At 55.7% G+C, this 27,018-nt stretch overlaps 1 protein-coding gene across 1 annotated transcript; it reads right to left on the reverse strand.

The window, feature by feature from the left end:
- Positions 1-1,508: 1,508 nt before the first annotated feature.
- Positions 1,509-27,018, reverse strand: LOC122893426 (alanyl aminopeptidase, membrane). Its single transcript, XM_044230411.1, has 21 exons — positions 26,860-27,018; positions 18,490-19,371; positions 17,814-17,956; positions 17,562-17,701; positions 17,008-17,134; positions 16,771-16,925; positions 16,434-16,547; positions 16,203-16,346; positions 16,007-16,072; positions 15,800-15,865; positions 14,176-14,351; positions 13,846-13,925; positions 12,502-12,638; positions 12,326-12,381; positions 11,400-11,547; positions 8,091-8,182; positions 7,268-7,378; positions 6,976-7,143; positions 6,014-6,154; positions 5,540-5,621; positions 1,509-2,126 (listed from the first exon to the last, which is right to left on the reverse strand). Exons 2-21 carry the CDS (start codon positions 19,143-19,145, stop codon positions 1,974-1,976), a joined length of 2,955 nt encoding a protein of 984 aa, XP_044086346.1. The 5' UTR covers positions 19,146-19,371; positions 26,860-27,018; the 3' UTR covers positions 1,509-1,973.

A 27,018-nucleotide genomic window follows, 5' to 3' on the forward strand; every position in this document is an offset into this window, starting at 1 on the left:
GACTGTTGAGACCCAAATGAGATAATGCGCATAAACACTCGGCCCAGTGCCAGGCACAGAGCCGAGGCCCCCTGCAGACTCCTCTCCCTGGAGGCCAGGTCTCTCCCAGGGACCCTGGTGGGGCTGGGCCCTCCCCCAGCGGGACCTCCTGAGGGGGCCTGCCATCTGATCCCCAGAAGGTTAAGTGCCAGCCACAGCTGCTGGGCACTGGCGACAGGAAGGCCTGGCCCCGAGGGGCTGGGCTGAGGGAAGCCTCCTGATTGGTGGAGAGTCCACCCCATCCCCCCGGGCTGCTCTCACCCCTTGGCGCGCCCCACCTTTGATGAGGGACAGCATTCCGGGCCCAGCCCCACCCCCACTTCTCCCAAGGCCAAGCAGAGGCTGCAAGGGGAGCCCGCAGGCCAGGAGACCAGGCTAAGGGTAACAACACCCAAATCTCCTGTCGGGGAGAAGGGGGGCAGTGCCGCCAATACCCTGATACGTGACTGTCCTTAGATCCACACTCCAGCTCCATGATCTGTCACCTTTATCGTGCAGATGTGGAAGCCAAAACCCAGAGCTTTGGGTCAATTGCCCAAGAAACTGGCCAAGCTGTGCTCTGACACCAGGTCCCCTGGTCTCCGGGCCTCCAGCCCCAGCGACTCACTTGGAGGAGATCCCCAAGGAGCCCTGTGGTGTGTCACCTCCCACATGCCCTCCAGCGGCTGGGGGTGCTCACGTGGGCCCTGGGGGTGGGGGACTGAGGCTGAGGTGAGCTTCCAACCACCTGGCTCCATGGGTCAAGAAACTTCCTCCAAGGCCAGTGCAGGCGGCAGAGCCATGCGAGTCCCAGAGCTTCCTCGGAACAGGCACTGACCCCCTGGCTACCCCGGGCAGTCTGGAGGGCACCGGACCTTCTCTGCGCGCTGCTCTTGAAAACAACCACTTCACAAAGTAACATCCCACTTTCCACTGTGGGTCCAGGAGAGGAGATGGGTCAGGCCCTTGGCCAGGGAGGGGTCAGACGGGGCCTGGGTCCCAGGGCCTGCTGCCCTCCCTCCAAGCCCCTCTCTCACTGTTCCAGGCGTGCTGACTGAGCCACGAGAAGAGAAGCCCACTCAGCACCTGCTCCTGTCCCTCATGCTTGGGCAGGGGCTGACCCCAGCATCTGCAACTATGGAAACTTTTGCTTTCTGAAAAACAAACAAACAAACAAACAAACACTGCCTCCACCGCCATGACCTGTCCCGGGCCCGGCACCGAGCGCCAGCTCTCTCACTGCACCAGGAGAACCGTCGGGACTGGTTGCGTGGCCTCTACCTCCTCTTAGCTCCCAGCACCCAGGTCCCCAGCCGCCACAGGGGAGTGGATGAGAGGCACCACACGCGGACCCCACAGGACACACAAGCATTCTGGATACTTCTCCCCTCCTGTGCTCCCTGGGGATCCCTACACTCCAGGTTCCCTCGCCGCCTTCCTGGCTGCTGCGCAAACTCAGTCCTGCTCTAGTTTAGTAATGAGTCTCGACACTGATCTAGAAATCCTTTATTTACATTTTCTCTTAGAAAAAAAATATATAGGTCTTGTGCCCTGTTGATTCTTTAGGTTCAGGGTCTTTATGGGAAGGTGAGAGAGGGCACAGGGCTACCCCCCCAAGGCCATCCATCATCCATGGAGGGCTTCTGCTCATCTGGCCCTGGAGCAGGGCTTCCCTGAGATCAGCCCCAGGGCCTGGGGGACAGGCACCGTGCCAGGCCTGGGGTGGGGGTGAGCACGAGGGGCAGGGGCTGGGAGGTGCTTGGACAGTCTGGCCATTGGACACTGGATTGGCCCCATGGGCAGACCGGAGAAAATGTGGGCTTTGTCCCTGAGGGGAGGACACCGTCACCTCAGGCTCCAGGAAGGGGTTGCTGCCGCGGGCCACCGGGCAGACAGATGCACGCATCTCACTCACACAGGGAAGTGGAGGCGGGCAGGTGACGAAGGACCAAGGGCTATTGGCTGTTTTCTGTGAACCACCTGAGCACCACCTCCTTGTTTTCTTTCACCCACTTGATGTTCGCTTTGGTCTTCTCCAGGGCTTGCTCCAGAGCCCGCGTGGCTGAGCCGAAGCCTATGTGCATGTTGTTCTTCTTGAACTGCTCCAGCTGCCGGGAGAATGAGGATTCTCAGCCCCAGGCTGGGTCAGTCACACAGCCTCAAGCAGAGGGCTGTCCAGGCCTCGGGCCTCCCCCCAAGGGCCCTTGGGAACACAGCCACAGGCTTTCTCCAGCAGAGGAAGGGCCGCAGAGGAAGGGCCAGTCCTTCTTCTCCCCTCCTTCCCTCCCATAAAGTCTTTATCTAGAGCAGAGCTCAAAACCAAGAACCTTGTGGTTAAATCTGGCTCCTGGACATCTCTGATCTTCACTCTACGGTTCTTTATTGAGTTGAACCTTAGCTTTTAATTGAATTGTAATCTCAGTCCAATCCAGGAAAGAGAGAGGGACAAATCAGACAAGATACCACAAGGAAGTAATCAGCCAAATTCAAAATGTGGCCATTTCTATACTACAAACAACCTAGCTGTTTCAACAAATAAATGGCACTGTAAAAAAAAGAGAGAGAGAGAGAATGAGAGAGAGATGTCAGAGATTAAGATATACTATTAGAGGTTGTAACCAGGGCAATTAGGCAAGAAAATGAAATAGATGGCATCCAGAAAGGAAATAGTAAAACTATCTCCATTAGCAGATGACATGATTTTGAATATAGAAAATCCTAAGGAATCTACCCAAAAAACTACTAAAACTAATGAATTCAGCAAGGATGCAAGATGGAAGAGCAACATCAAAGAATAATTTTTTTTTAAAGATTTTTATTTATTCATCTGACAGAGAGAGAGATCACAAGTAGGCATCGAGGCAGGCAGAGAGAGATGGGGAAGCAGGCTCTCTGCCGAGCTCAATCCCAGGACCCTGAGATCATGACCTGAGCTGAGGGCAGAGGCTTAACCCACTGAGCCACCCAGGCGCCCCTACAAAGAATAAATTAAGAAAACAGTTCCATTTATAATAGTATCAAAAGGAATAAAATACTGAGGAATAAATTTGACAAAAGACATGCAAGGCTGGCAAGTTGAAAACTATAAAATATTGTTGAAAGAAATTCAGAATACCTAAATGAAAGAAAAAAAGACCCAAATAGACCCAAATCTGTGTTAATGGGTTGGAAGATTTAATATTATTCCATGGCAACCCTTCCCATATCGATCTACAAACTCAATGTAATCCCTCTCAAAATCCCAACTGCATTTTCTTATTTCCAAGAAATGGACAAGCTGATCCTAAAATTCACAAAGAAAAGCAAGGGACTCTGAATAGCCAAACAGTCTCGAAATAGAACAAAGTTGGAGGGTTCACATTCCTAAACTCACTGCACGGCTACAGTTATCAAGAGAGTGCAGTACTGGCTTAAGGATGAACAGATAGATCAATGATGCACAACTGAGAGTCCAGAAATAAACCCTCACATTTATAGTCCATTGATTTGCAGCAAGGATGCCAAGACCATTCACTGGGTGAAAGAATCATCTTTTCAACAAATGGTGGTGAGACATTTGGATAGCCACATGCAAAAGAATGAAGTTGGACCCCTACCTTACACCATATACTAAAATTAAGCCAAAACTAATCAAAGTCCTAAATGTAAGAGCTAAAATGGTAAGACTCTTAGTAGCATGTGATATGACACCTAAAGCACAAGCAATAAAAGGAAAATTAGAAAACTGGACTTTATCTAAATTTAAAAATTTCAGGACATCAAGAGACACTATGGAGAATGTAAAAAGACAATCCACAGAATCGAAGAAAACATTTGCAAATCAGGTATCCAGTAAGGGCCTACTATCCAGAGTATATAAGGAACTCTTACAACTCAACAATAAAGAGACAAATATCCCAGTTAAGACACGGGCAAAGGATTTGAATAGACATTTCTCAAAGAAGATGTATGAATGGCCAATAGGCACATGAAAAGATGCTCGTCATCATTAGTCATTAGGGAAATGCAGTCCATATACTTCACACCCACAGAATGGCTATAATTAAAAAAGAAAGGAGGGAGGGAGGGCGGGGAGGGAGAGAGGAAGGAAGGGGAAAGAAGTAAAGGAAAGAAGGAAAAGAAAATAATAAGAGTCCACAAAGACAGAAAGACGTTGGAACCTTCTTACTCTGCAGGTGGAATGTAAATTAGGTGCAATTATTTTGGAAAACATTCTGGCAATTTCTCAAAAAGTTAAACAGAGTTACCAAACAATCCAGCAGTACCACTTCCAGGTGTATACCCAAGAGAAATAAACACATACAATCACTCCAAAATCTGTACATGAATATTCATAACAGAGTTATTCATATAGTCAAAAGTGGGGGCACCTGGGTGACTCAGTCAGTTTTGGTCTGCCTTCGGCTAAGGCTGTGATCCCAGGATTCTGGGAATGGAGCCCCATATTTTGGGGGTGGGATCCTTGCTCAACAGGGAGTCTGCTTCTCCCCTGCCCCTCTGCTCCACCCAGCCCCGCTCGTACTGTCTCCCACACTTGCTCTTCATAAGACATAAAGAGATAGATAAATAAATAAGATAAAAACTAAAAAAAAAGAAAAAAAAGTGGAAATAACCCGGTGTCTACCAACTGACTGGTGGATAAACAGATGGGGTATAGCCACACAAATATTATTCAACCATAAATGCTACATGCTACAACATGGATAAAACTTGAGAGCCTGATGCTAGGCAAAACCCAGACACAAAAGGTCTCGTATTATATGATCCTTTTTATGAAATATCTAAAATAGCCATATCCATAGAGACTGGTTGCCAGGGGCTAGGGACAGAGGAAGAGTGACTGCCACAGCTTCTTTTGGGGGATAACAAGAATGTTCTGGAACTGGACGGTGGTGATGGTTGTACAGCCTCGTAAACATACAGAAAACCACTTAACATGATGAGCGTTGTGCTACATAAATTGTATCTCAATGAAAAAAGAAAAAGGCAAATCAACCTAATACAATGAGTTAACTTTGTTTGGCTTCTGATTCAAGCATATCTATCATTGCAAAAGGAATTTTAAAAGAAGCCACCTAGAGGGTTTCAAATGTCGCTGAATAGAACATGATAGCAAGAAATTGTTCATTTTTCTTGGGCCTGTTAATGGCACTGAGATTATCTTTTAAAAATTCCTTTCCTTTAGATATAACTAAACCACTTACAGGTGAAATTATGTAAGTGACCTGTGCCCGAAAATTATCCACCCCCCCAAAAAAGAAGCAGCAAAATGTTGATAATTGCTCAATCTGGGTAATGGGAACATGGAGGTTCGTTTATATGATTCTCTTTACTTTTTGCCTGTACAAGAATTCCCAGATGCATGTTTCTGATTGAACTGTCACCACTTAAAAAGCCCGGATGCCCTCCTTCCCCCGGAAATGAGGAAGGCTCTGGCAGTGTGGAGAGGTCACTCAGGGGCCACTCGCTGAATAGACTGGGATGGGCCTCTGGGGCCACTTGAGGGTCCGGGGCTGCTTACCTGCTGCAGCTCAAACTCCGAGGAGAACCGTCGGGTCACCGCCTGGATGAGGTTGGAGAAGGAGAAGGAACCAGTGCCGAAGCTGTGGGGGAGAGAAGAGCCATGAAGGGCCGGGAACTAATGCTCAGGGACAGGCGGGCGACACTGCAATCCTCACAGCCACGCCGCGACTGTCCTTATCTCGTAGACCAGAGGAAATGACATGCTCTAGGGACATGCACACAGATCTGATCGCAGTGTCCCTGCCCCTATCTCTGCAGAGAACCAGACTCTCTTCCCTCTGCCGGCCACACCTGCCTCGCGTTGCCCCCCACCCGACTCCCCTCGAGCTGGTTCATTTTCCCGCATTCCTCAGCAGTGCCCACAGGTCCCCCAACTTCCAGCCCTGAGGAGCCCCATTCACACAGACACGCCCCCCCCCAGGACACCCCAGCCTCTGCGGGCACTTCTCCTAACATGCTCCCGCAGACTCACTCGTCAAACAGCTGCTTCCAGTTGCTCTGGACAAAGTCCCAGACCAGATTTTGCCCGATGACATTGCTGGCGATGCTGCTCAGCGTGGAGGTGACATCTTGCTTCCGGATGAGGTCAGGGTTCAGGGTGTAACTCAGGTACCTGTGAGGGCAGGGTGCTGACTTCGTGACCACCTCTGAGGGCTCCGGTCAGAGGATTTGTCAGAGAGAGAGAGAACCCAGGAGGGCAATGGACCCCACCCTCCCCTCCCCACACCTCTCTTGCAAGCCTCTTCATATCGCTTCAGCCTACCAGGGTTTGAAGACCCCTTAGTCGACCTCCCTCTAGTACGAGGGATACTGAGTCTCCCCGGCAGGGTCACTGGCTATGCCAAACGTCATGCGTCCCGTGGCCCCAGTGCCTGATAAATATCTGATGACGGGCCATGGACAAATGAAGAAAAGAAAGAAAACCTGGCTCAAGAGCCCTATCCCAGGTAGGGTGGCTATGTTTGTCTTTGACATGGACATTTTTGTCTTTCAAAAGAGCTTTTGTTTCCTGGGGCCCAGGAGTGGGAGCCAGGAGCCCTCGTGCAAGAGCTGGAGGTGTGCCCGGCTGCATGTCCGAGAGGACTCAGGTCCAGCTGCCCCAGAGCCCTTGACAGAGAGCAGAACTGAGCTGTGGTCAATCACCGGCCAAGAAGCTTCAGCAGCTAAAAGCTGGGGACGGAGACCCAGACCCGGGTTCAGCTCTTGACTCCACGACTTATTAAAGCTTCTGGGCTTTGGGTAAGCGGTTTTGCTTCCCTGAGCCTCAGTGTTCTCATCTGTAAAATGGGGAACGTACTACCCCACGGCACGAGTTTGTGGGGATCCTGTGAATGAGAGTGCGGAGGCCTGGCTGGTGTGTTCTCTCGCACGTGGGGATCCTGGTTCCCAGTGGGGAGGGACACTTACCCAGCCCTGGCCGGCCGCAGCCCTCACCTGTTCAGGATCCAGACCTGGTTGGTGCAGGCCAGGGCCGCACGGAGCTTGTCGGCCTCGTTTACCACCGTGGCACTCCGGAACTGCTCCCACACGAAGTTCCACTCCTCCTCACCGCCCTGGGCCACGGCGTTGCAGTACACGATGGAGCGCAGGTTGGGGTAGATCCTGGTGAGGGTGGGGGCGTCAGGGGGAGCAGCTGCAGGGAGTGTGGGACGAGGGTCTGACGAGGACATGGCTGTGGGCTTGAGGGGCGGATGAAGGCGGGGGGAGGAGCAGGGGACACACTCACGGGTTGTTCTGGGGGTTCTTCTTCCACTCTGCGAAAAGAGTGGAGACCAGCTCCTTACACTTCGGAACCCCATAGGTGCAGGCGGTGCTCACGGCGTTAATCTCGCCATACCTGTGCCGGGGGTGACACTTGGTCAGTGTGCCCGTGGGTCACCTGGCCCAGACTCCGGCCGGAGTCCCCTGCTGATGCACATCTCCAGGGAGGATGGCAGAGCCTGGGCTCTGTCTGCGGCTACAACCCACTCCGCCCATCGGGTCCCCCTCTTTGCTTTGTGCCTTGGGACCTAGAGGGGTCAGTACAAGCTCCAGCCCCAATTTGAACACCTGGAATCTAAATGACCAAGGGGCGCGCGGGTGGCTTGGTCAGTTAAACAGCCAACTCTCGGTTTCAGATCAGGTCATGATCTCAGGGGCCTGGGACAGAGCCTCAGGTCAGGGCTCAACAGGGAGGCTGATTGAGGACTCTCTCCCTCTCCCTCTGCCCTGCTCCAGCTCCTGTGCTCTCTCTCTCTCTCTCTCTCCAAAAGAAATAAGTAAATCTTTAAAATAAAATAAAATGACCAAGCCAGTGAGGAACCTCAGTTTCAGTTTGGTCCCTTGTATAAGGAGTTCAGACAGGCTCGCAGGCCACAGAGAGCCTCAGGGCAGGCCTCCTACTCCTAGGAGGGGTTCTCTCTGTGGCCGGTGGCCCTGGTCCAGCCTAGAGCTGTCCTCCAGAAGATGACACTGCAGGACCCCGCTCGGGACTCCCCAGGTCAGGGGAGCTGGGCTGCCCGTGACTTCCAGAAATGAGGCAACAAGCAGGGCTCTGAGCTTCCACTCACTGTTCCATCAGGGTGTCTGGGTGCTTCTTCCAGCCCTGGGTGAGAGTTTCGAAATAATCAAACAGAGGCGAGACCTGCTTCCTCAGGTAACTCTGGGGAAAAGAAAACAGGAAGGGCTTCAAAGGTGAGACTCACACTTGACTTTTCTGGAGCCCCACACAGCCTCTGGCATGGGTGGGGAGGTGTCGCCAGGGTGAAGGGCAAGTAGGTGGAGGCGGAAAGGTTGGAGGCTCAGGCCTCACCCGGGGGCCACAGGGCTCAAAGAGGCCAGGGCTGGCCCAGGTTGGAGCTCACAGTTCTGAGGTTCTCCCTCCCGAAAGCCTCACCCAGTCTAACAGTCCGGTCTCCGGGTCACCACTTCTGAATAGAGTGTTATGCCTCGCCCCACCCCCGCTGCCCGATGCTAAGTATCCCACTTTCCTTTTTAATTTTATTTTTATTTTTATTTTATTAATTTTTACTTATTTTATTTTATTTTTTTTTAGTATCCCACTTCCCTTATGTAGAGCTTAGGAAACATGGAGCAGCGTCTGCAGAAAATACAACCCACCCAGGTGCTTCCCCAAACTATGATTTTCACATTGGGGAGCTTACCCCTTCTTCTTCCTTTTCTACCTAGCATCTCTACAACTCTGCACACTGCTCTTTGTCCCTGACACCGGGATGGGAGTCCTGCCTTATGTCCAAGAACAAACGAAACAGGAGGGGAAACCAGAGTGGATGAGGGACCCGTGCAGGCAAGGAGCCAGAAGGTGGGGAGAGAGGGACAGGGACGCCTGCAGCACAGCGCCTGCTGCGGGGAACACACCGCCAGAAGCGACACTGGCTTGAGGGGCCCAGAATCAGAGGGACAGGTCTGCAGGGGACAGGGGTGAGGCGGGGGCTGAGCACGAAGGAGTCAGAGTCTGTGGCAGGAGTAATGAAACCCCCAAGCTCCTGCTTCTCTCCTGGCAGCAGGCAAACCCCGCCCTCCCCCGTGGGTGAGGCTGAATGGGTTGGGGCTCAGAATCAGGGGTCACCAGACTCAGGGGAAGGATTGGTGGGCTGCAGAGAGAGGTCAGAGGTGAAAGGTTATATCCCGAATGGAGACATCTCCAGTTTCTTGCCCCATCCCCAATCCCAAAAAGCGAGCATCACAGCTTTGTTATACAAGATAAAGGATGAGCCTGGGCGCTCAGTGGGTTAAGCCTCTGCCTTCGGCTAAGGTCACGATCCCAGGGTCCTGGGATCAAGCCCCGCATCAGGCTCTCTGCTCAGCAGGGAGCCTGCTTCCCCTCCTTCTCTCTTCTGCCTGCCTCTCTGCGTGCTTGTGATCTCTGTCAAATAAATAAATAAAAATCTTAAAAAAAAAAAAAAAAGAAGAGAAAGGATGACTCTCCGGTCTCAGGGGAACAATCTTGGGCACTGGTTTTTGTTTTGGTTTTTTTCTTTTTAAGTAATCTCTAGACTCAATGTGGGACTTGAACCCATGACCCCATGATTAAGAGTCACATGGTCTCCAACTGAGCCAACCAGACATCCCATGGATACTAATATTTGAGGGTCCCCATGAGGAGTCACGTAGCCCTAGTCACCCCCCAGGGAGACCTGGTGACAGACATGACCTCATGGAACTTCTAATTGCCTTTTACTGCCTCACTCTCAAATCCAAAGAGGGCAGCTCAGCCTCTGCCGTGATCTCTCCAAAGGAGACCAAAACAAACAGAAGACTCATGGAACAAGTCAATGGAAGAAAAAGAACGCTTGGAGAAAGCCCGAGATGAGTCCCTTCTGAGAACTCGGAGATCTGCAAAGGACACTGGGACCAGGAGCAGCTCTTGGGAATTTAAGGGCAGGACAGAAGGCAGGCCAACGCAAGAACAATGCGTTGGATAAACAGGGGACCCAGAAAGAGAACCAAACATCAAGGAGGGGAAAAACATTTTAGGGAACAATGTCAAAATGCCCGGATGGAAAGGGTAGGGGAGGAGAGAGACCCACACAAAGGCGCACCAGGACTGACAGAGGAGCTCACAGGCTTCCAGAAAGGGGAGAATGGCCACATTCAAATAACCAGAAATGAGCAAGGCTCTGATTCTCAACAGCAACATGAGAGGCTGGGGGTCAGTGGAGCAAGCCCTGAAATTCGCTGAGGAACAGTTTCCAACCTAGAACCTTCTAAACCTGGGTGAATTCTGGGTCCTGTGTGGCAGTAGGACAAAGATGTTGCGGATGCTATGCCTCCATGTCCTTGAACACTTCCCTGAGTTAAAAGCTCATTTACACTAATACCGCATTTACCCTGATAGAAAGTTAATGTGAAAATTTTTTAATTGAAAATGACCTCTTTGGGGCACCTGGGTGGCTCAGTGGGTTAAGCCTCTGCCTTTGGCTCAGGTCACGGTCTCAGGGTCTTGGGATCGAGCCCCGCATCAGGGAGAACCTCCTACCCCCCCCCCCGCCTGCCTTTCTGCCTACTTGTGATCTCTGTCTGTCAAATAAATAAATAAAATCTTTAAAAATAAATAAATAAAAATGATGTCTTCAAGGGGCGCCTGGGTGGCTCAGTGGGTTAAGCGTCTGACTCTTGATTTTGGCTCAGGTCATGATCTCAAGGTTGTGAGACTGAGCCGTGTTGAGCTCCGTGCTGGGTGTGGGGCCTGCTTAAGATTCTCCCTCTGCCCCTTCCCACCCAACCTCACGCACGCCATCACTTGCTTTTCTTCGAGTATTATCTGATGGCCGTGTAATACTCCATTAAATGGATATTGCCATTTACTTAACCAATCCCCCAATTGTTGGACATTGAGAGTTTGGGGTGGTTTTTTGGGGGGGGTCTGAAACTGCAGAGTTTCCCTCATGGGAGCCTCAACATACCCGCCCCCAATCACCCCAACTTCAAAGCTGTTAACCTGCTTCTCCCTCCCCTCCCTTGGGCGTGGCAGGTACGGGCCTGCTCCCTTCACAGAGGGAACAGTGCGCGGGGCCTGAAGAGAGCTGGCTGAAGCCACAGGGCTGGTAAATGGCAGGCTTCCCAGCTCCGAGCAGCGGTTTCTTCTGTGCCTTCGGACAGTGCTAACTTCCCAAACAGCAAACTTCGCTAGCAGTCCGTGTCCTTTCTCTGCCCTCCCCAACCTGCCTCGTCGGCACCTGCTCCCTTCACCCCATATCCCTCTCACCACCCTGCCCAGGCGGCTCTTGGCAAAGAACCCAGCGTCGTGGCATTCTGAAGGGTCCACCACTCCAGACAGCATTTCCGTGAACTCCCTGATGGTGCAATTTCAGGCACTAGACCAACGGGTCCTTGAACCCTGCCACGCCCCTCTGTACCTTCATGGGGCCGTAGACCTCAGAGCGGTCGAACATGAGCTTGAAGTAGCTCAGGCTGCTCAGGGCGGCCTCCCAGGGCATGTACTCTCTCTCTTGGTTCAGGAAGAGAGTGCTGTTCAGCGCCAGGGTGACGGGGACCATTTGGGCACTGCAGACAAACAGAGGGGCTCAAGTAAGTCCAGCCCCACGGAGGGAACTCCAAGCCCTTCGTGGAACCTAAGGTCCCAGAGCCCCAGACATGCCAGCTCCGGTGCTCACCGGAATGGATGCGCTGGCACCGCAGATGAGGCCAGCTCAGGCCCCGCCCTCACCGGCAGCCCACCGCATACTGTCCCCATTTTACGAATAGGAAACTGAGGCTCAGAGAGGTCAAGTGACTTGCCTAAGGCCACAGAGCAGAGATTCATAAGGGCGGAAACCTATGCTCTGCCCCCCTCTTCTCTGATTTGTCTGGCCCTCTGCGCCTTCCACCCCCCTCCCTCTCAGGCCGTGTGCACGCATCTGGCTCATAAACGTCCGTGTCTATGGGGGACATCACTTAAATTGATTTAGCACCTGCGGGGAACACAGTAGGTGCTGCCTCTCTCCTGTCCTGGCCTTCCCGGATTCTCTGAGCGCCTACCGTGGAGGCCTGGCCCACTGTCAGTCCTCAGGAAAAGCCCGTTTAGAGTGGTTTTAGAGGGGACGGGCCTGTGTCTGGCTCTCAGGGGCCACTGCTATATGGCCTGAGGTAAAGTACTCAAACCAAGTCTCGGATGAGTATCTGGGGGCCCAGGGCGGGGTGTGCAGAAGCCCGGGGAGCCCGCCACCCTGTGCCTGGGACGGTAAGGCCGAGAGGAAGAGCAACAGCTCTCATGATGGGACAGCACTTGCTGAAGTCACCAGGCCTGAGCCAGGCCGGGCCCAAGGAAGACGGGGGCGCTCACCTGGCCAGGTTGAAGGTGTCATGGATGACCTGAGCCCGGTTGATGACAGGAATGACCTAGAAGGGGCAACAGAGGGCGTCACCTCAGGCTGGTAGTGGGGGCAGGCCCGGCAGTCTGGGGCGCCATCTTGGGCCCGGGGCCTGGGCAGGGGATGGGGTGGGGCTGCAGACACCTACCGACAGGTCTGTCTGCAGCTGAGTTTGGATCTTTCTCCAGTTTTCTACATCATAGTTCACCAGGTAGTAGCCCGTCACGTTGAGGTTCAGCAGGACCCACTCATCAGAACCTGTGGCTCTGAACAGGTTATTCTGGGCTGTGGAGAGAGACAGGAGCTGGGTGGGGCTGCCCAGAAGGCCACAGGCCCACCCTTGGCCTGCCTCTCTCCAGGCCTCGAGGAGAGCTGCCTCCCACACAGCCTGGCACCGGCTGGCCCTCAAGCCTTGGGCAGTGCCAAGGAGAGGAGAGAAGAAGGGGTGTAGGAGGGGGCTGCCAGGCCAAACTACCGTGGGTTGGCCAGTGACCACTGCCTGGACATCTCATCCCCATACCCCCGGGCCACTCAGACTCAGCTCCCCAAGCTGTGGTCCTCCTCATCCTCTCTGGGCTTATGAACAGCTCCAGCACGCCCCAGTCACTGAGGGGGAAGCCCAGACAATTTGTCCCTGCCAGTCAACCCCCCCCAGGGTTGGCCCTCTCAGCCCTCCCTTCCAGTCTTTTCTTCTGGCAGCCAGAAGGGGTCCTTCCACAGAGGTGGTCCTTGCCGACTTCCCACCTGCCCTGGCTCCTCCTGGCCCGAGGACACAGCCGCTGTGCCTCACAGCCTGCAGGGACCTCAGGAACCTGCCTCACCTGGAGGGCACACCTCTGCCCTAGTCACAGTCCCTACGTTCTCTCCTGCCTCTATGCCTTGCACTTGCTATTTCCTCTGCCGCCATGAGCCTGGCTAAGTCTTTCCCTTCCTCTAAGGCCCTGCTCACCTCCTCCAGGAAGCCTTCTCTCACCTCTCCACAAAGCTGACGCTTTCTTATTCCTGGCTTCCCGTCCCGCAGCAGCCCAGAGGCCACATGCCTCTGTTAAAGTACTCAACATAGCTCTGGAAAGTTCTAGCTGCTTATCTTCCTTCTCTTCATCTGCAGTTCTGGCCTAGGCCGATGAGGAACTGCCTTGAGCTTGGTTTCCTCAGTACCTGGCACAGCAGGGCTGTTCATATGCCATGTGCTGTTGTAAACATTTCATATACATTCTCTTCTTTAGTCCCCACACAACTCAGTGGGGTAAGATATCGTTCTCGGCCCCATTTTATAGATGATGAAAAGAGACCAGAGAGGGATGGTAACTCGCCCAGGGTCACACAGCTGGGCAACAGCAGAGGAGAGCTTAGAACCGAAGTACTCAGCTCCATTTGTTGAATGAAATGACAAAGGAAGCTGCCCCCGAGTCCTGCTGTAACCCCCAGAACGTGGGCCAGGAGCTGGGGGTTTGGGGTGGGCCCGCCGTCTGCTGGGACAGGGCTGGATTACCCTCTCGAACTCCCGGAAGCCAGTAGTCTGCCTGCTGTACACCCTTTTTGACGGACGTGATGGGCACGATCCACAGGTAGCTGCAACGAGAGCCCCCCGAGATCAGGGTGAGGGACAGCAGCTCCTGGAGCGGCCGGGGAAGAGCTCTCGGAGTCTGCCCCGCTGCCGCACCGAGCACTCCCATCCTCCCGGCCACAGAGGGAGAGCCTGTCTCCGGCCACGGGGCCGGGATCGCAGCACTCCTGGACTTGAGATGGCCAAGGGGCGCCACGGCCACTGCCCCTCGGAGACCTCCCTAGGACACCTGCATCGGTGACCCCTTCCACTCACTCGAACTCTGAGGGGCGGGTGACAACGGACTCGGGGTCGAGGAGGAAGTGCTTCTGGGAGATGTTGCCCGTGGCGGTGTCCACAGTGATGACGGGGAAACCCATCTGCAGGATCCAGCGGTCCATGATGTCGCTCACAGAGTAAGGCAGGTTGATGGCTGCCTGATCGTCTACAACCTGGGGCAGAGCCACAGGGGCAGCCTTCAGTGGAGCGCCCCCTCCCGCCTCGCTCCGGAAGTGCCACCCCGCAGGGAGGCAGGAGCTGGCTGGGTCCCAGGGCTGGGCCCCCTGAGAACGGCCAGGCGTTTGCGCGCTGCAAATCTAGATGGGCTCCCCACTCCCACCACTTCTGGGGTCCAAGGTGAGGTGGGTATTGTGGGGGCAGGCGGTTGCCCAGAGTGATCAACCCGCGAGGAGGACAGGAGGGCCAGGAGCAGGCAGCGTGCAGAGCGAGCGCAGGGTGAGAGAGTGGGTGGTCTGGGGGACGGGCTTAGGGTGCTCTCTACTGTCTTCTCGGGTTTTTATCATCTGCTACCGCGCACATGCGTTGCTTTTGTAATAACAACAAGAAGTTAACATCTGCTATTAAGTGAGAAAATAAAGACAGGAAAGAGAAAGAAGAGAATCAGAAGGGCAGAAGCTGAGCAGGAAGGGGAGCTGGGAGGGGCTGCAGGGGGGGGGGGCTCGGGGACAGAGGTTGTGGGAGGGAGGGGTGGAGGTGGAGAGGCACCTGGCATGGAGGAGGGCTCAGCTTTGCAGGAGAGGAAGGAGGGAGGGACTGAGGCAGGCTAGGAAGACGGTGTGGAGGCAGTGAGGTGCCCCTGTCAGCAGGTTGTGGGGGGTCCAGGGAAGGAAATGTTGGGGAGAGGGCCCAACCAGGCTCCTGGCAGATAGAAGTTGGCCTGGAGACCAGCCAGAAGGGTGCTGGAGCCCAGCTGTGACTCCCTGACAAGACCCTGGTCTCCCCTCCCTGCTGGACTGGGCTTGGGACTCAGGAGGGGTCAGTCAGGCTGCTGTAAGGGAGGGGAACCGACGGGAAGATGGCAGTGTGCAGACTCCAGCGCTAGGAGAGGCAGGGAGGGGAGAGGGGAGGCGGGCCGGTCAGAGGGTCTGTCCCACAGACAGGGCTGCGTGAGGTTTGAGTGGACAGGAAGACAAGGCAGGGCAGGGCGAGAAGGTCAAAGCTGGTGCTGGGGGTGCCGGAGTGTGCAGAGTCAGGCCTGGGAGGGGCCCACTGGGGCACAGGGCAGCCAGGAGTGCTGAGTAGGTAGAATGATTGACTCCAAAGTTCCAGGCAGGGGAGGGACTCAGGAACCGTGCGGGCTGGCTGATGAGGGTGCTCCTGGGCTCCCGCCATGGAGCTCACTACGGTTTGTGGCGGGGAGGCAAGGTGCCTGCCTGGGGTCTTGACCCATGGTCTCCAAACACCTCCTTCGAGGAGCTCTCGCTGCACCCATTTTACAGACAAGCAACCAAGGCTTCCTTCAGAGGACCTGCCTGGGCTGGGAAGCTGTGGAGCTGGACACATTCTCTCCCACACGTGCTGCGCCAACCACCGCCCCCCCGAGACTTACAGCATCTCAGGACCCCCCAAAAATGGCCGCGGGCAGCTGGCTCTTACTGACCTTCTGCAGGTGGTTCCACAGGTCCAGGTAAACAGTGTTATTGTAGGCAAAGGTGTGGAGGTAGGACTGCGGAAAGAAAGGCCACGGTGAAGGCGAAGCTGGTGCTCCCCAGCCTCTCCCACTGAACCCCTGGGGTAGGCGGGGGGCTCGGGGACACACAGCAGGGGCTGGGGAAACGCACCCCCACGGCTGGCCCAGGGTACTCACTGCCACACCCTTCTTGAACAGGTCCTCTGTCAGGAAGCTGGAGAGCATCCTGAGGACGGAAGCTCCCTGCGGAAGGGGAGGGCGTCTCAGAAAGCGGGGCTGAGCCAGCAGGACCGGGCCAGGGCGCATGCTGCCAGAGCGGGGCTCTGTGGGCCGCGTCCCCACTGCCTCTGCCTGCCCGCCGCTGCCTCCGTACCTTGCTGTAGGAGATGGAGTCGAACATCTCGCTGATCTGGGCCGGCGTGTTGACCTCGCCGGCAGGCGAGGACAGAGGGTGGGAGGAGACCAGCGCGTCTATGGCCATCACACGGTACACGTCATTCAGCACCATGAGGTCTTTCTGCAAATCCCCAGTTGCTCATCAGGAGACCGGCCTGGCGGCGGGGTGGGGGGCCCGCCGACGCTGCACCCGGGGCCCCCGGCTCACCAGATTCCAGGTGGGTTCTGCATAGTCGGCGCCCAGGTATTCCACGTAGGAGGCAAAGCCCTCGTTCAGCCACAGGTCATTCCACCATTCCAAGGTCACCAGGTTCCCAAACCACTGTTGGGGAGGGAAGGTCACTCACAGTACCCAGAACTGCCCTTCACCGAGGGTCCCCCACGTGCCAGGCGCTGGCCGGGACTTGGCTGGCATCACCGTGTCTCCCCTCAGCTATCCTGCTAGCTGGGACCCTCCTCCCTTCGCAGCTGCCTAGGGCTTGTGCCCTCTCCTCCCAGAGCCCCCCACTCACTTCTCGGCCCTCCCTGGGATGGGGGGGGGCTACCTGGTGGGCCAGTTCATGAGCAATCACAGTGGCCACCCGCTCCCTGTTGCCGGTGGAGGAGGACAGCGGGTCATAGAGCAGGGCACTCTCCCGGTAGGTCACCAGCCCCCAGTTCTCCATGGCGCCAGCGTTGAAGTCAGGCAAGGCGATCTGGTCTGTGGAAGCAAGGTCATTGGCAGGATGGCCTCTGGGTGGGGTGCCCCATCTTCTGTCCCCACCACAAGGCCCCTCACTCACCAGATTTTTTGAGTGGGTAGGGGGTATCATAATGTGCAGAAAAGAAGTCTAGGATGGGGCCTGTTACATTCAGGGCGTAGTTTCCATGGCTCTCGTTGATCGCACTAGGCCGAGCCCAGATTCGGATCTGCAGAGAGGATGGAGGTAGGTCAGAGGCCCCTCCTGGGTCCCGGTGCAGATGGGCGGGGCCCCAGGGGCCAGCAGGCTAGTGAGGGCACCGACTAGGTTAAACTGAGAGGCATGGGCAGCAGAGGGGAGGTTGCGGGGGCTGTCTCTGAGGGGCTCAGAGTCCTAGGGAGGAGTCTTTGGGAATAGCAGTAGTCATGGCCGCCGTCTGCCTGACACCCAGGGTTGGGAACGCCCTTCACGAGGAGAGAGCGAACATTCAGCTGCAGAGATTGAGGGCCAAAACTTGTCCCAGACACTCAGCGCCGGGATTCGAACACTGGTCTAACAACTCAGGGGCAGAGATGGGAATGAATTAGAACAAGAATATCCCTCGGGTTGGGGCCAATCCCAGAGAAGGGGAAGGACGAGTGGGCCCAGCTTCTTACCAGGACGCCGCTGGGTGCTAGCCTCTCCAGACTCTTGAACTCGCTCACGATGTAGGCCAGCAGGTAAGTAGACATGATAGGTGTGGTTTCAAACTCTGTGACGCTCCAGCTGGGATCTTCCGGGAAGGGGACGCTGGGGCCTGGGCAGGGAGCACTGGAATTTGCAGGGATGCCTCCTCTCCCCTGCTCCAAATCCTAGCCCTGGGGTGCCTCCTTCCCAAGGCTGTGTGGCCCCAGGACAGACCCACTCACCTCTGGGAAGCATGTTGGACAGGGCAACGAGGTTGCTGGGGTGGATGAGGGTGATGTTGAACGTGGCCTTCATGGCTGGCTCGTCGAAGCACGGGAAGGACTTCCGGGCGTCTGCAGCTTGCATTTGTGTCGTGGCGATCACCCTGCCCAAACCAGGACGTCAGAGCTTGTGCTGGGGGACTGTTTGCGCCCCGTGAGGGTGGGCGGGTGGGGGTTTCAGGGTGCTGCCAGGCGTGCAGGGGAAGGGGTGCGGGAAAGGCTGCTCCAGACTCATTCTTGCCCTCCCCGTCTCGGTCTCCCCCGGGCAGACTCTCGGCCCTGACAGGCCAGCTCCTGGGGGAGAGCAGAGCTCCTTCAGGAGTCAGGGTCAAAGTCCCGGCAGGCTCCATCCCTATATTAGCCAGGAGACCTTAAGCAAGTTTCTCTCCCCTGAGCCCCAGTTTTCCTATCTGTCCAAGAGGCTCTTTTACCACTCGCCCCTGACTCCCTAATGTGGGGTATGGAAGCCCCCAGGGGAGGGGCTGCTCCCCTAGCACCTGGGATGGAGTCAGGGGCCAGCAAGAGGCTCCAGGTTCCAAGACTTGCAATCCAAGCCCTTCCCTGGCCCCCAGGATCCAGCTCTGCCTCGGATCTGGTACCTGCCCCCACCAAGCAGACAGACCCCACTGTTACTTACTTTTTGACACCGTTCTCCATATACTCGCTGCGGTAGAAGCCCGCCAGGTCGTCGGCCAGCTCCCCCTGGAACTCACTGTCCATCTCGTACTGGCTGTTGACCTGCAGCGGCTCCCGGAGGTGCACCACCAGGTACTCAGTGAGCTCCACCAGCTCGGTCCTGTCGATGGCGGGGGCCTGGATGCCCCCCACGCCCTTCAGGGCCACCCTGTGCCCCTGGATGTTGGTGTAGTTGAGCTTCTTGCTGTGGATGATGATGACGTTGGTGGACTCAGTGCACAAGAAGCGCACGGTGCTTTTGCCGCTGAAGGTGTACAGGCCGTCGTTGTTGGGGGTGAGGTACGGCCGCAGCATCACATTGTAGGAGCTGGGAATCAGAGCCTTGGGGAGGCGGTAACGGTTCCATGGCTTGCTCTGGTCCAAGGTGGTAGCCGCGGTGGTGGACCCAGTGGCGGTGGGGGCCGTGGGGTTCATGGGGTTCGTGGGGCTCGTGGGGGCCGTGGGGCTCGCTGTGGAGCCATCGGCGGAGCTCCCGATGTTCTTGTTCTTTTCCTGGGCATACACCACGGACAGAGCGATGATGGTGCACGCGGCCGCCACGCCCAGGATGATGAACAGGATGCCCAGAGCCTTGGAAATGTAGAAGCCCTTGGCCATGGTGAGGGCAGGGTGGGGGCTGGGGGAGGTTCAGGATGGCGAGGAGCAAGGCAGCCTCGGGCCAGACTTATATCCCTGAGGGGACGGGGGAGGAGCCCTACAGCCCACAGCCTGGGCAAAAATTAACCAGGGCTCACACAGGCAAAGGTCAGTAGGCTGGGCAGGGACACCCTCTGCTCAGGCTCCAGAGAGGAGGAGGTCCAGACACAGTGTGCCAGGGCACCTGCTGGGGAGCAAACAGTGTCCAGTTACGGGCTGCAGGAAGAGGGAGCAGCGGGGCTGGGGGGCACTGATGTGCCTGCGTGCTGGGACAGTGGGGACAGAAGCGGGAGGGTTGAGGTTAGAGTCAGGGAAGGACCTCCCAGGAGCAGGAAGAGGTAGGAGATGCAGAGGAGTCAGTCTCTGGCTCAGGTCAAGAGTGGCGTGGGTCACCCCTGTGGCTGGATCTGGCCCACCCAGACAATCCAAGCCCTGGGGACAGGGTCTCAGAGTCCCTTGCATTCCTCCAGAGCAGGAGTTCTTCCAAGTTCCCCCTCTTACCCCTTCTTGCCAAAAAGCTCTAGCTCAGCTATCAGCACACGGAGGAGAAAGAAAGGAGGTGTTCTACCTTTTTTTTCTTTTTTTAAGAGAGGAGGCTGGTGAGGTTTCACCTTTTCCCAGCTGTGACCTTGAGCAGGTACCTTGCTCAGAGCTCGCTCCTCACAAATAGATAACAGTATTTATCTCTCAACTTTGTTGCCCAGATTGAACAAGAGAACGTATTAAAGATCACAGAGCACAACCTACGCATCATTATTCCCTTCCTCCTTACCCAGAGCTCAGCCATGGCCTCTTTTCCTATCCTTAGTAGAAATGAAGACATGATTTATCATACTTAATAAAAGAATGTTCATTATCGCTCTGCCCACCCATCAGTCCAGTGTCTCAGACCTTGACACCTCCTGACCCTGACTTCCATGTCCAATTCTGCCCCCATCCCTGCTCTCATCATGTCCTTGGTCAAAGCCGCTCTCCCTGTTCATACAGAGTCCACTATGCCCTCATGGACTCACCACTTCCATTCAGGCCCCCTCAAACCTGTTTGCCACAAGAATTGGATCGGCTTCAAACCTTCCTAGGGCAGCTGGCTGGCTCAGTCAGTGGAACATACCACTCTTGATCTCAGGGACATGAGTTCAAGCCTCACGATGGGGATAGAGATGACTTAAAAATAAAATCTTTAATAAAAAAAAAAAAACTTTTTTGCTCATAAAATCCAGACTAAATCTTCCAAAGAGACCTACAAGTTCAGCCTGCCATCAGCCTATCCCCTTCCCAGCCTCATTTTCACCACATTCCCTTCTGTCCCAGTGGTCCAGCCACTCTGGTCATCATCCACTCCCTTTGCCACAGGACCTTTGCACATGCTGTTCCCACTGACTGGATCAGCATGTGATCCAGGGCTCACACAAGCAAAGGTCAGTAGGCTGGGCAGGGGCATCTTCTTTCCTTAGTTATTTCCTACTCATCCTTCCATTCTTTCTCAGAGAAGCCCTTGCTGGCGAGGTCAAGGCCCTATTAGTTCCATTAGTACCACAAACCTCTTTGTCGAAGCCCTGTAACTCAGTGCAGTTTTCCGTTTGATCTGCATAGTGAAGACTTGAGTCCTATCTGTCTCCCCCAGCAACCGCAGTCCCCATGAGAGCAGGCCCTTGGCTGCTTCCGCTCACCAGCCCGACATGGTGCCGGGCACATAGCAGGTGCTCAACGCGTAGTCATTGAGTGAACGCACACATACATGAATCACTGCTTACTCAAGTCTTTCTAGCCCATTTCCACCCCGTCCCTGCCCCCACTCTGGCCCTGGGAGAACGGCCTGCCCCCTTCTAGGAAGCCTCCTCCAACCATGGCAGACGAGTGGTGTTCTGGTTCAGGCCAACTCTATCCCAGGGCTCACCTGGGCCGGCTCCATTGGCTTGTAAGCTCCTCATTCATCTGTCAATCCCCGCCCTGGCTCGGGTCTGCCTTCCCCTGAGCTGTGCAAACGCTTGGGAAGTGAGTGCACATACGCACTGAATGGACACATAGATCAATTCATTCACATGTAACCACGAGAATAAATGACTGCCACCTGTCCTTGGGCCGGCAGAGGTGCTTCAGGCTGAGGGTGTTCTGAGCCCTTGGCGCTTCTCCCCTTCTCTCTAGAGACCTGCCTACGGGGCCCTGGGCTGGCCAGTGTGGACTTCCCACCGTGGTGGCCAGGACCCGCCCTCATCAGGCCTGGGCTGACGCCCAGGGTACTCATAGGAGGCCGAGTGCCCAGGAGAAGTTTCCAGCTTGGGCATGGTGACACAGTGGACAGTGGCTCCCAAGGGTGATGTGGCATGTGCTCCCAGTCTATCTTCAGGGCCAGGACAGGCCTAAGGAGGCCATCTTTATAGCGACCCCATAGGCTGGCCCCCCGGAGCCATGTGTCCCCCTAAACCAAGTTTCAGTCCGTCCCTGATGGGCCTGCAGCCCCCCACCTCTGAAGCAGAAGGACCCACAAGCCCACTTGGCCTAATCCCTTCTCCAAATAAAGAAAGAGGCCCTGCCTGGCCCACTGTGGTCTCTTCCTGTTTGTTTTGGATGCAGACCACAGGCCCAGCTGGCTGGACTCTTTACTCTTTTGGAAAGAGCCTCTAGTTTTCAAAGTTGGCGCAGCAGGCAGCTTATTGCCCTGTAATAAGGGGTCCCTGCTCTGGGCACCAGGCCAGCTCAGGCTGGGGGGCAAGTGAGGGGCATGCTCTAGCTTCAGAGCTTGCTATCTTCACACCCCAGCGTGTAGTGGTGGGCATCTCCAGGCTCACCACACACCTCAGCAGAAGGCTCTTCCTTTCCTGCTACACAGTCTCCAGTTCCCCCCTGCCTGCAGAATGAAACCTCAGTCTTGAGTCCGAAGACCTTCGGTGAACTTGACCATCTGGCCTCTCCTCTTCCCAATGCCTACTGTGCCTCTAGCCTCAGCCATTTCCCCAAACCTGCTGGGCCTTTTCATGCCTCTGTGCCTTTACTCGTCCTGTTTCTACTACTAGGAATGCCTTTCCTCTCCCTCCTGTCAAACTCCTACTCATCCTTCAAAACACCTCAATGTCATGGCCTTCTCACGCACGGGGACTCCTCTCCCCTCTGTGGTTCCCTGGCCCGTTTCACATTTCTATCACAGCACTGACGACTACACCATCTATGTGTTCAAAGCCTGCCACTAGACCCAAGCACCTTAAAGGAAGACTGTAATTTTGTAAGCCCCTCCATTACCAGCACAAGGCAAGAGTCCAGTAAATATTGGCTAAATGAATGACCATGTACACAATCCTTGCCATGGCCTTTAGACCTGGCATGATCCAGCCCTCCAAGATTCTCTCGTCTTATCTCAAGCTTTCTTTCCATCACCCTCTGCACTCTGCCCACCAGCCTCTTTCTGATCCTCAAGCCTACCACATTCTCCCCCTTCTAGCCGCATACTGCCACCCCTTCCCCACCAGCAACAAGTGGCTCTTTGGGTCTGGGAAGCTTCTGTGTTTCCCGCACCCATCATCCTGGAGGCTCGCTTCAGTGATGCTGTCCCGGGACAGCCCTCCCATCACCCCCCAAAACTCAGAGCACCATGGGGACAGTATCCCCCACACCAGGAAAGCACTAGCACACAGCAGGCAGGTAACAACGCGGATGGAACTCGCCCAGTTCAGACCCTTGATCCTGGGGGCTGATGCCCCCCCTATACCCCACACTCCTTCTTGGGCTTCTGGAGCATAGACACAAATCGTCTTTGTGACTTATCTGTGATCCTCTTGTATATTATTCACTTAAGATTTTTCTTTTTCTTAAGATTTTATTTTTTGAGGGAGAGACAGAGACAGTGCACACGAGTGGAAGGAGAAGCAGAGGGAGGAGAGGGGGGCAGAACGAATCTCTCGCAGACTCCACGCTGAGCAGGGAGCCCGACACGGGGCCCTACCTCCCGACCCTGAGAGCATCACCTGAGTCAAAATCAAGAGTTGGAGGCTTAACTGACTACGCTTTGCAGGCACCCCAATATTTTTCTTTAAGTCAATATATTTACTCTCTTTTGGAGCAGTAATTAGCAAGAACTCAGAGTTAGATGTGCTAAGTTATAATTTTTCCTGTATACATTTTTTTTCCTGTATACATTTTAATGAATGATTATTGATTTAAAAACTACTCATCTAGGTAGTCCCTAAAATCATCTTGTGTCACCACACTCACTTTGGAAATCATTGCCCCGCCCTGTCTGATTCTGAGGCTGGTGTCCCCTGTGCGCTGTCTTTGCCGTGGGACCTTTCTGCACTTGAGCAAAATATGTGTGTCCCTTTTACTGTGACTCTCTTGATGAGGGAGAAGCTCAGTACCTCCAGCCCCTTCGCAACCAAAGCAGCCTTTCTGTGGGTTTATATATTTCTGCTTGTCTATGTTTTGGTTTAGAGAACAAAAGTTCTAAATTAAAAAAAAAAAATTAAGTTCAACAACTTGGAGAATACTGAAGGCACAGATCACCACACATGTAGGAGACATCAACTGAACAAGAAAAGGCACCTTTGTCTCAGATGCAGGGGGCACAGATTGCCTTCTGTTCCGACACAGGAAAGCCAGGAGCCTGGGGCGGGGTGGGGGTGGCTGGGGAGAGCCTGGGACCCACAGTCGGCTGCGATCCAGGCTCCCTCACAAACCCCTGGTGAGCTGCTACCTAACACTCACTCCGTTGCCCCTTGTCCCCTGCAAGGCTGAGCAGGCTGGGTTCTAGGGGACAACCTGCAGCCCATCGTCTGTCGTGAAGGAACAGTGAGGTGGGGGGAGGCTCGGCTCCAGCATAGGACACACTCTGGCCCCTCAAGCCGCTGGCCCACTCCCAAGCTTCCGAGCCCTCCATCCACAGCTGCGTGGGCCAGTTCCCAGGGTGCTTCCTCTGGGAACATCAGACATCGTCTGTCCTGTGAGAACCTCAGAAGGCCCTAATGGGAAGTTAGCTCTGCTATGGATGGATTTCTAAGCCAAAGCAGCGCTCTCTGGAGGGAAGGAGCACAGAGGCCCTGGGGGGCTGGGGGGCAGCAATACGCCAGCCGAGGAGGTGCCGGGGCCAGTCTGGGCTGTGGATCTTGCCTGGAAGCTCCCTTCTGTGCAACTGAGCACCTACTATGGGCCCCGCCAGGGTCATCACCACCAGCGAGCTGCTGAGGAAACCGAAGCAGAGGGAGATGAAGGGACTTGCCCGAGGTCACACAGCTAGTTAATGGCAGCTTCTACAGGCTTAACTACAGCACCGTCCCAACCTTATAAAACTCATAAAACCTTCTCCCACCCCGCCCTCCCTTTTCTCCTGGGCACTGGAGGAGGCAAGACACTTTTTAGCCTAACAACACACGATAGTAAGTTAACAAAGGCAGATCTGGGCAGGATGAAAGGTCTGATCATCTTTTAGGGGGACTTGTGTGTCCCTTCTGAATTTTTATTTACTTTTATTTTGAGAGAGACAGCATGTGTGGGCGGGGGGCAGAGCGAGGGGGGGTCGCGGGGGCGTACAGAGAGGCTGGGGAGCGAGAATCCCAAGCAGGCTCCACGCTCAGAGCAGAGCTGACCTCATGAGATCAGAGTTTGATCTCATGACTTCAAGATCACAACCTGAGCTGAAATCAAGAGTCAGATGCTTGGGGCGCCTGGGTGGCTCAGTGGATTAAGCCGCTGCCTTCGGCTCAGGTCATGATCTCAGTGTCCTGGGATCGAGCCCCGCATCGGGCTCTTTGCTTGGCGGGAGCCTGCTTCTCTCTCTCTCTCTCTCTCTGCCTGACTCTCCACCTGCTTGTAATCTCTCTCTCTGTCAAATAAATAAATAAAATCTTAAAAAAAAAAAAAAAGAGTCAGATGCTTAACTGACTGAGCCACCCAGATGCTCCTCTCTTCTGAATTTTAAAGGACATTAAAGGTCATGGACCTGAAGCGGCTGTTGTAGGGAATGGCCAAGAAACAAAAACTCTGATGGAAGCCAGCTTGCGGGCTCTGCCCATGGGCTCTGAGCTCCACGCCTCAGAGCACTGGAAGCTGGGAGTGGTTCTAGGAAGTGGAACTTCCTGGCAGGAGGGCTGCGGTGGGGGTTGGTGCCAGACACAGGCCTGTGCTGGACCCTGGCCTTATTTCCACGGGTGCAGCTGGAGCCCCTGTGGGGCCTTTGGTGACAGATCTAGGGTGCGGCCAGGCAAGTGGCGATGGCGTCAGTGTGGACGAAGGCACCGAGGGGCCTCAGTGTGAGCAGCTGGCCACCGTCCCTGCCGCCCCTCTCACACCATCCAGCAGCACCCAGCAAGGGGTTCTGGACCCTCCACCAGAGCCACAAGCCCAAGAACTACAGCCAATACCGATCCCCCTGCCCCTTCCAATGTAGGGATCCCCACTGTCTCCTCATAACGCTGAGCAGTAAAACTTCAAGCAGAGGGGCGGGAGGACCTGACTTAGGGACGTGGGCGCGGCAAGGAGCTGCCCCCAGGGGCTGCGGTGGGGCGGTGGGAACCCAGGATGGGGGCTGGGCCGCCTCCCACAGCTGGGCCTATTCCCCGTCGCCAGATGGAAGCAGCTTCCCTCCAGCCTTAGACTCCGAGGCTCCGTAGGGAAGCGGGTTCGGAGGCCACAGGATCACAGTGGGATCTCTGCAGGAAGAATTCCTCTTACTCGTGGTGGTGGGGTCTGGGGAAGGGGCCGCAGGCACCTGCTCCAGAGCCAAGAAGCGACCCAAGAAGCTGACTGAGGAGGTGATCCGGCTCAGGCCCTCCCGCGGGAAGAGAAGAGCGGGAGAAACTCAAGTTGCTAAAGACGAAGCCCCCGGGAAGGGCCCCCGGGCCGCAGGTGGACCGAAGAAGTCTGACCCCAGCAGACCCCTCCCCAGCCTGGGGCAGGGGCGAGACCACATTTAGCCCCTGCGGCGGCGTCCGCGTTCCTCCCGCATCCGTCGCCACCTATACCTCGAACAACGTGTTGTTTCGGAACCGGTTCTACGCTAGGGAAGAACCTTCTGTAAAAAGAAGAGGACGAGGAGGAGGAGGAGGAGGGACAGGAGGAAAGAATAGAAAAGAAAGTTTCGCTTCGCTCTCCCCTGGACCTCGGTGTACCCGTCTGCGGAGGGGTCGTGGGCAGCAGATGCGGGGCTCTCTGCTCGCGCTTGCGCCCGGGGCCCTGGCGCACTCCGGCTGCCGCCCCGCAGCCGCGCCCCCGCCGCCGACCCCCTGCGCCCGCAGCCCCTCCGCCGCGCCCTCCACTTGCCTGTCGCCGCAGAACCGCGCGCCCCGGCCCGGCCGGGAGCCTCCTCGCGTGTCCCGTGTCGGGCCGCCACCAACGCTGCCCCACTAGCGCCTGACTCCTCCTTTCCCCGTCTTTTTAAAGGGAAGTAACCCGACCCGACCACTACTCCTCGGGGTTAACCCCTTTCAAGCCTCCCGCCCACAGCTCCGCCCGGACCCCGCAGCCTCCGCGGAGCCCCCCGCGGGTCGGGAGCCGCTCCGCCGCTGGCCGGGGCGCGCCGCCTGGAAGCGCCCCGGGTTCCCGGTCCCCTGCGCCCACCCCCCCGAGCGCGCCCCGCTGGGGGCCGCAGCCCCAGCGCCCCGCCCCTCCACATCTGGACAGCACGAGCCCCGGAGGGAGGGGCGCAGAGCCTCGCCCTTGGAGCTGGGGGTGGGGGTAAAGCCCTACTCACCCAGAAAGCCACCTGGCAACGCCTGGAGATGAGTGTTCCAGATAAATGAATTATGCCAGGACGTAATTTAACTTTGGTAATACCTTCATCCTCAAGAAGGCAGAGAAGCAACAGGACTTAGCAAAAAAAAATTAAAAAAATAAAATAGACCAGAGCTAG

Source organism: Neovison vison, chromosome 13 (genome assembly GCF_020171115.1).
Source record: "Neovison vison isolate M4711 chromosome 13, ASM_NN_V1, whole genome shotgun sequence".
Lineage (NCBI taxonomy): Eukaryota > Metazoa > Chordata > Mammalia > Carnivora > Mustelidae > Neogale > Neogale vison.

Excerpts from the sequence above, each read along its gene's own strand:
- LOC122893426 (XM_044230411.1), bottom strand. The coding sequence starts at position 19,145 with ATGGCCAAGGGCTTCTACATTTCCAAGGCTCTGGGCATCCTGTTCATC. Across the intron at positions 12,382-12,501 it reads AGCTGCAGACAGACCTGTCG|GTCATTCCTGTCATCAACCG; the intron begins GTAGGTGTCTGC and ends TGCCCCTTCTAG. Across the intron at positions 8,183-11,399 it reads AGGTCTACGGCCCCATGAAG|AGTTACCTGAGGAAGCAGGT; the intron begins GTACAGAGGGGC and ends TCTTTTCCCCAG.